Source organism: Pollachius pollachius (genome assembly GCF_949987615.1).
Source record: "Pollachius pollachius genome assembly, chromosome: 12".
NCBI lineage: Eukaryota > Metazoa > Chordata > Actinopteri > Gadiformes > Gadidae > Pollachius > Pollachius pollachius.
Window position 1 is genome coordinate 5058528 of NC_136945.1, and position 8896 is coordinate 5067423.

General features: G+C 44.6%; 1 protein-coding gene across 1 annotated transcript; it reads right to left on the reverse strand.

Moving 5' to 3' along the window:
* Positions 1-332: 332 nt before the first annotated feature.
* On the reverse strand, positions 333-6928 carry comtb (catechol-O-methyltransferase b). The gene is made up of 6 exons (XM_079748599.1): positions 6761-6928; positions 4503-4693; positions 3337-3454; positions 2688-2881; positions 2257-2388; positions 333-1822 (listed from the first exon to the last, which is right to left on the reverse strand). Exons 2-6 carry the CDS (start codon positions 4671-4673, stop codon positions 1643-1645), a joined length of 795 nt encoding a protein of 264 aa, XP_079604725.1. The 5' UTR covers positions 4674-4693; positions 6761-6928; the 3' UTR covers positions 333-1642.
* Between the last annotated feature and the right edge of the window lie 1968 nt (positions 6929-8896).

Genomic DNA, 8896 nt, shown 5'->3' on the forward strand with positions numbered 1-8896 from the left:
ATACACACACACACACACACACAGTGTGTACACCTGTTCACAATTACACAATTCTTGATTTTCAAAAAGAAAAAGCTTAATGTAGTAAACAATAAACCAAAGGGATTCATTCATATTTTGGGAGTAACACACAGATCAAAAACATAAACATATAAATGTGTTTTATGACTGGATTTTATAAGTAAAATACTGTTTATATACATCATATGTACATACAGACTTCGTTATACTATATTTGAAGTATATATCATTTGTTTGAATGTATTATTACACATCACTAGGAATTATCACAACCAATATTGCCGTATACAATATGATTTTATTAGGTTTTTTCTTATACAAGATTATAAAAAATGCATTCATGTTCAGAGTTTGAATTTTTAAAGGTTCACTACTGCCCCCTAGTGTATCAAGGCAAAAAATGTCAACAAAAGATGCCATCCATTTTGGATGTGAACCAGCATCAAACATCCTACCTTAACCCCCTGCTACACTGGGCATGCAAGCGGCCCAGGGCGTAGCCTCGTCTCGCCCTCTAATCAATGAGAGCTGCTTCACTGTGTGACACGCAGCAGACGCGCAGCAAAAGGCTAAGATAGAAATTAAGTCTTTCTCTACGAGTGTTGCACATCTCTAAATGAATGTGTTTTTTAAGAAAGTATGTATGATTGTATGCCAATTCAAATTGTTTAAATGTATGGATTATTTCTATCAGTTGTAGTTGCACATGGAAACTACTGCTCTTTATCAAATTTGTTAACAAATATCTTGACTTGTAATTGCATTCCTGCATACAATCCCTGCATCCATCTGCACCCTACGGTGGGAACATGTGGCACCCCCATATCACGTACAACAAAACTACACCCATATAACTACAACCATGTGTCTGTCCTCAGACTATGTACCACTTGTTTACCTTGCTAGTTTCAACATGTGATCATAGACATGGAAATACAGCGAGTTGTACGACCACAGACATTTTTTTATACAAGGACAATTTAAGGTCAGAAAACATTTGGAGGACAATTGGTGCGGTCATTGGAGCTTCAGGTGAGTTTGGTTAAGAGATTGCCAATGAAAACATTATTCTGTTAAATGACTTAACATGTACTGTATGCACCTTGTTCACAACAATGAAAAAACATGTAAACAACATAGTTGTTTATCTACCGGTCCTATAGAATCCTCTTAATCTTGCGCTGCGACGTGTCCGGTGGAGCAAGTTGTAAGCAAACATGATGCAACGCTTCCGTGGTCAATGTAGCTCCCAGGTTATACCAAGGAACAGGGCTGACGAACATCAGCCTCGTGAGACAATCAAGATATATCAGAATGTGAGCTCCTAAATTCAGTATAGTCTCAGGAAGCCAGAAGAACAAATCATTCTCTAAAACAGCTTGTTGATAAAAAGGTTCACACATTTTTTGGCCTGAATCTTATATATTCTTGATTCCAACTATGAGAATGGTCATAGGGTCTTAGATCAGTATTTATATTAGTTTGTTAATTATTTTGTGTGTGTGTGTGTGTGTGTGTGTGTGTGTGTGTGTGTGTGTGTGTGTGTGTGTGTGTGTGTGTGTGTGTGTGTGTGTGTGTGTGTGACTGTGACTGAGTGAGAGAGGAGGGGCAGGAAGCTCAGCTACCCCAGGAAGACAGACTTCTCTATGCCGTCCTCTACTCTGGTGTACTCCAGATGGGACCGGAAGTACTTGCTCTCGTACCGCGGGCTGCCACGCACGTACTCCAGGTAATCAGGCGCCCCGGGACAGATGACGTTGTCGGCCACCAGGATGCTGCCTGTCCTGAGCAAGCCGCACTCCTGAGGTGGTGATGTTGGGGGAAATCAATAACAATGTTAATGTTATACTGTACGCTGGAGCTGTATCATACCCCCCCCCCCCCCCCCTTGGCTCCCCCTCCCTAAGTTTCTCCACCATTGAGAAGTGTTGCATTTCACGCACATGTGATGGACAGGCAATACTGATTCCCCAAACCAATCACAGAAGACATGCCCTGATTTGCCAGAAATTAGCAGGCCTAATTGTCTCATACAGTGGTGGTCAACTTGAAACGAATATTCTCCATGCATTTCACTCGTTAATACCTGATGCCATTTCTAACAAATTACCCTTAAATAGCAGCCATTCAAATTTTTATTCTATCGTTTATTATACTCAGTTTATTCGATTTGCACTGTACTAATGCTGCGGTAACAACAGGATTAATAAATTGCCATCTTATTGTTAGCCTTGCCTCCATTAGCTTGGTGTCGGGTAGGTAGCAGTCCTTCCAGTGGTCCAAGAACACCAAGTCAAACGAAGACAACCCAAACTCCTTCTTCATTTTAGGGATCCAGTCCCCGGATGGCCCCTCGATGAGCACCACCTGAAATATGACAACGACCATGACGACTAAAACTATTCACCGTCATGAATGGAAGGAGGTTTTTTTACTGCAAAGGTTATTATCTTAATTATTGTTAAACCCTACATATCACATGTTTATTTTACCTAGATCGTTTTTACTTAGATTAGCATTTTAAATATTTGTATTTTGTGTGCAGTTGACCCTTGCCTTCCTTTTCCTGAATGACCCTGTGTTATATTCTGCATTTAATAATATATTTTAAACATATGGAAACGGAGGACAGTGTTGGTTTGTTTTATTTCATGTACACATCTCACCTTATCCTCCATTCCCGCCCAGGCGATGACCTGGCGTGCGATGGCGGCGAACACAGGGTTGAACTCCAAAGTGATCAGCCTTGAGTTTGGGGGCAGCAGGCTGGCGATGCGCACCGCCGAGTATCCGCAGTAGGTCCCCAGCTCTAGCGTCGCCCGGGGCTTCACCTCACACACGATGGCGTCCAGGATGGTGCCTGGAGGGAGGGGAGACAGACAAAGAGGCCCCCACTGAGAACTTAAATCAGTCTAGTCAAGCTTCACAGGCCCACACCGTAGGACTCTCACTAAAAGGGCAAGAGGTAAAAAACCCAAGCAAGTTAATCATCCGTTGTCATACGATGCTCTATAAATTCCAACTAGCTATTTTAAATGACAGCCCCATCGCCAGCGCTGTCCTATGGAGTCGCCCGACCAAACCGTGCTATAACTTCCTGCACTGCTCCAAACCTTGGCACTGTGTGGCTTGTCTGGAATGTGACCTCGTTTATTCTCAATGGGCTTAAAAGATCCACATTCTGTGATCACCTAATTCTACGGCCTCCGACAGGCAAGGGGGAGAAGTCCACAAAACCTCAGAGGGAAGAAACCTTGAGATGGAACCCGAGGAAGTGGGAGCCCTGAATCCATATTCAAGACACCAATACCTTACCTTTCTCGTCCCCCACATTCATGGCCCATTCTTGATGTCTGCAGTACTGGTCGATGGTGTTCACCACACTCCTGGCGTCGCCCCTGGTGGCCTTCCTCTTTACTTCGGCCAGAATACGCTAGAAGTGCAATTGGAGGAGACTTAAGGGTGTGGCACATCTCAACAGGTCAATGTTCAATTGCATTTAGGTTGAAATGTTTGGCTCGTTAGTTTAGTGTAAAAACTTTTGTGTTTTAAAACAAAAGGTTTTTGAGTTAAAACTTAACTTGAGTTAATAACTAGCTTTGGAATCAGATTTGTATTAATAAAATAAAACAAAACTAAGCCTACAGAGAGGGAAAAAGTCTGATAGGTGAGAAAAAAGGTTTGATTTCTTTGCTTCAATAGTCTTTTATCTGTTCAGGAGAAACACATGGGTAAACACATGAACTATTGATTGTGTATTACTACATCTACTGCACTGTTCTAGGCAATGGTTACACAGAAAAGGGGCAGAAAAAGGAGTGTTAGAGTGAGTGAGTGAGTGAGTGAGTGAGTGAGTGAGTGAGTGAGTGAGTGAGTGAGTGAGTGAGGTAGTGAGTGAGTGAGTGAGGTAGTGAGTGAGTGAGTGAGTCAGTGAGTGAGGTAGTGAGTGAGTGAGTGGGTGAGTGAGTGAGTGAGTGAGTGGGTGAGGTAGTGAGTGAGTGAGTGAGTGAGTGAGTGGGTGAGGTAGTGAGTGAGTGAGTGAGTGAGTGAGTGGGTGAGGTAGTGAGTGAGTGAGTGAGTGAGTGAGTGGGTGAGGTAGTGAGTGAGTGAGTGGGTGGGTGAGTGAGTGAGTGAGTGGGTGGGTGAGTGAGTGAGTGAGTGAGTGAGTGAGTGAGTGAGTGAGTGAGTGAGTGAGTGGGTGAGTGGGTGAGTGAGTAGGTGAGGTAGTGAGTGAGTGAGTGGGTGAGTGGGTGAGGTAGTGAGTGAGTGAGTGAGTGAGTGAGTGAGTGAGTGAGTGAGTGAGTGGGTGAGTGAGTGGGTGAGTGAGTGAGTGAGTGAGTGAGGTAGGTAGTGAGTGAGTGAGTGAGTGAGTGAGTGAGTGAGTGAGTGAGTGAGGTAGGTAGTGAGTGAGTGAGTGAGTGAGTGAGTGAGTGAGTGAGTGAGTGAGTGAGTGAGTGAGTGAGAGCGAGCAACAGCCCTACCTCTGGGCGGGTGGAGCCATAGAGGGTGTCCCACACCCAGGGGACCAGGTCGTCGTACCAGAACAATAATGCTCCAGTGTGGTACTGCAACAGGTTGGGGATGACCCAGTGGTAGAGAGCATACAGCGCCGCTCCTCCCCCTACACAACTATAGACAACGGCCAGCAGCATTCTAGCTCACAACAGAGAGACTGGAGAGAGGCAAAGATATAAGAAAGTAGAAAATCAATTTCTGCCTACACATCAATTTAGAAACGCAAACTCCCAGAGTCTCAAGGTTGGCCAACTAACTATTAAAATATGTAATATATATATATTGTTTTTTTCCCATTGTCATGGAAACCTCTGATCGATAATTATTTTTGAAAATTGTTGATAATGTTGATTTCTAGAGCATTGATTCAGAAGTGGTAAAAGGCAGACGTGTCAGTAGAATCAGAATCCAGTCTTCAGCTATACTGTGGTATAAATGCAAATATTACAACGGCAAGTGCCGACCAAGTCTTCTGTTTGGAAAAGAGGCCATGATACCATGAGTGCTGAATAATATAGAGATACCTATACCTGTATCAATCCGCTTTACAGGTGTTGCTAATAATCGTTAATAACATGAATGGAATCAAACCAATAAACGTACATGACACAAAGCCGGCCTGCAGTAGCGTGTCGACCTACACAGGGTAGCAAGCTAGTTTCAGGGAAAGAAACTGGTTTCGCTTGGCAGTCCAGTACCGGTCCAGTTGCGGAACAATTTGGGTTGGCGGAGCCAATGAAATGATTAACACTTCATAATCTGCTGTTGCATATTAAGTACCTCCCATCAAATCCCAGTCGTGCTGATATTCAGTATAACAGCACTCCCTCTCGTTTGTTATCGCTTAATTAGACGTGTTATGGAAGTGTAATGCATATTTCCTATATAAGAAAAACACTCCACAAGCTAAAAAAGATGGACCAAGTCCGCACTATACTGATTAAAGGCAACATGGAACACACATCAATAGAAAAGAGAAAGAAACCTGACGAAGATAGATGTTGATGGGGTCTATGTTTTTTCTTCCTTTCAGAATGAAGCTGCTATATCAGGCATAATAGCGGCCATTTTACCATGAAATGAATGGTTGTGGAAATAAGCTCATCTCCACCGTTGCTATCTCCTTTGTTACATGCTAATCAGATGGGTGTTTACTATGCCGGCAGGACACTAGCACCAGCGTTCATTTGTCTTCACATGTAATTGAGCTCTTAGTGAAAAGAGGAACCTTGTCGTTTGGCGACTTTCAGTTAATAAACAATATCACTGTCACATCGTGTTACTATCAGCAAATACAAATATCCTTATTGACTGGTTTTCCGGTGGCTCAATGTTTCTTGTCCACCCAGAAATAATTTAAAGTCAACCAGGAGCTACAGTGTTGACAATGCTTAGGCATCTTGGGAAGATGGGGAGGGAGGGTCTGTAAAGCAATCACAACACAAAGCAGCCGTCGCAATCTGTACCAAGAGTCCTACAGATGTGAACTGGAAAAGAGCACGGCTGAAGACCTATTCCCCTTTCACCGGTAATGCCATTGCGATAGTGAGAGGCCCCTTGAGTTGGACTTTGAGTTGCGTGGCAACCGGTTGAGGAGTGAATGCTGAGGCTGACTAAAGCCCCCCATGTGACCACCACCATCTTTATTCTGGATTCATCCTGTAATATACCTTACATCACATTGCACTGCATCGCGATACTGCTTGGGGACGATGGTAAATACAGTATGGCGTTGATGTTGACTAATAAGTAAATATGCTTGGACTAAAACAATAAATTATATTATTTAGTTGTTCTTAAACAGACAAAAAAAAAAGCTGCCCCATATAGTTGATATAAAAAAAATGCACAAGGCAAGGCTGTTTACAAAAATTAACTTTGAAATGTGATGCAAGTTATCTGGGGTGCACACTGCACAATAGGACCATATATAAGAGAATGCGGTATGTTCCACTTCTATTAGCCACAGAACACAGTTAACATGTGTCATGTTTATGATGCATACCTAATCTACAGCGCATTGAGAGTGGACGTCGGTTCAGTGGCCGGTGCACATGGTAAGGCTGAAATCCCCTAATCCCTGCATTGTTACTGAGAGCGCTAACATAACGGTTCCCTGCTCTGCCCCTTAAGCTAAACATAGCCAGTAAACATAACAGTAACCCGTAGAAACCTTCCGTCTTAAAGGAACTCCTTCTATTGGTCCAAAATAGAGCAGGCTTACATGTGTAGGCAGACACTCGTCCCAGCCTTCCTCGCACTTCTTCTTGCTTCCAACACTGGTCAGAGTAAACGCTGCTGCTGCACACGTTCTGTCCTTTTTCTCTCTCTATCGAGCGATTCGCGCTCACGCACGCACACACAGACGCACACACACACGCACACACACACCACACACACTCAAACAGAAACACACACAGCGACATGCGCTCACGCTTGCGGAAGAGAAAAATAACTCCTCCCTTGTGTGCCACCCCCCTTCTCCTTCTCTCCTCCCTCCCTCCCTCCCTCATAATACTGGCTGCATGGTAGAATGCTCAGCAGACCATAGGGCCCGAGCCCCTGAGTATTTGAACAACTGACTAGGTCACATGCAATGACACGCACTCACCCACCCACGCGCCCACATACACACACACACACACACACACACACACACAGACACACACACACACACACACACACATATGACTGTATTCTCTTTAACTCTCATGAATATTGGAGTTAATGAGTTAGACTTCAATATAAATGCTGGTTTAATACCACACCCTGGGTAAGAAAAATCGTAGATTGTGTTGCATCTTGTAAATTGTGTTGTTTTTCACAACTTGGCTACTGATGGTCAAAAAACATTTTTTTTCAATTATGGATTAATGGAGCTATTATTTTATTTTTTTACTCTTGAAAGATTTTGGGGATTTAGTCGATCTAAAGATGAATGAGCAGGATAAACAATAAACCCACACATAATAATACAGATTTATTGAGAATTCCAAAACACGTGGCCCTCTTTCCCGGCTCTCATTCCCGGCTGGGGCTCCAGCATGGTGAGCAGGAAGGAGCTGAACTGGGCCGCCTGCTCCGCTTCAGCTTGGAGATAACACGGCAGAGTGAGTGCGAGTGGGACTGAGTGGAAGGCAGCAGCACTTGCCTGGACGGAAGCATCGACACAGCTAGTGTGGGCTGCCTCACTGCCAGTGGAGCGGTTGCCCAGGGCGTTCACCAGGGTCTGCGGCGGACGTGGACAGCCTGTCCACCTGGTTCCAGCAGTGCCCCCATACATCTTCACAACAGGGAAACGGGACGGGACCAAATAATCAGGACAATGCGGACCCCTGGGACGGCATCCCCAACCTGCAGTGACGGGGGGGGGGGGGCAACAGAACACAACCAAGTGGAGACTTTTGCGACTGGCAGGTGTTGTGGATGGCGAGCTGGAGCGTCTTGTGATGCTGGGCCGAACTTGCGTAGGGGACTGTTCAGCGTCTGCTGGAGGGGACACGGTGCTCCCGATGTGCTGAAAGACGGGAAACCGTTTATTTAGTCAGTGAACGTGTTGATGTAAGCTTAGACGCTGTAAAGAGGGTCCGTCAGGCGAGCGACCCGTGACGGGGATTCGTGGGAGGTGTTGAGGTGTTCTTCCGTGAGGGGGCAGGGAAAAAGGGAGAGGCTGCAAAAATACAGATTGTGGTTGGAAATGGACGGAGGTGTTGTTATTTTGTTGTGGCGTATCTACGGCCAACAGAAGCCTGTGTGATTCTCCGTAATAAAACGACTCCCTCACTAACGTCTGTTAGTGAGGGACATGACAGTATAATCGTATATCTAACATGAGCTATAACATCATCATATAGTCTTCCTAACAAAGCGGTGCCTCGTTCGAATAGTAAAATAATCAAAGTTCCGTTAAGATCACTGTAATGGGAAAAATCTATTTCCACATTCTGTGTCTCCGTGTTGCTGGAATGTGCCCGTTATCGTGACACCTTCGGGAATGTGTTTAGAGGCTGTTTTGCTGCCCCCCCCCCCCCCCCCCCCCCCCCCCCCAGTACAGACAAATGTGTATAAAAGTCCTTTCATTAGCAAATGCGTCAGACTTTAGCTTGCGAAGCTCTTGGAGCGACAGAGCTTGATTTCCCGTGCAGGGGACTTCAGGTTGCGAAGCTCTTGGAGTTACACGGGATTTCCTCTTCAAGATTTCCTCTCTTCGGATCATGGATTATTGTTGGTTTGTTGTATGATCGTTGTTTGTTACTGTACTATTATTACCCAAATATATTACCATAATTGTTAGTAAATTCGGATGACTCTTTATTCTACCCTGTTTAGACAGATTATGATTGACGTGGTTACGGAATTC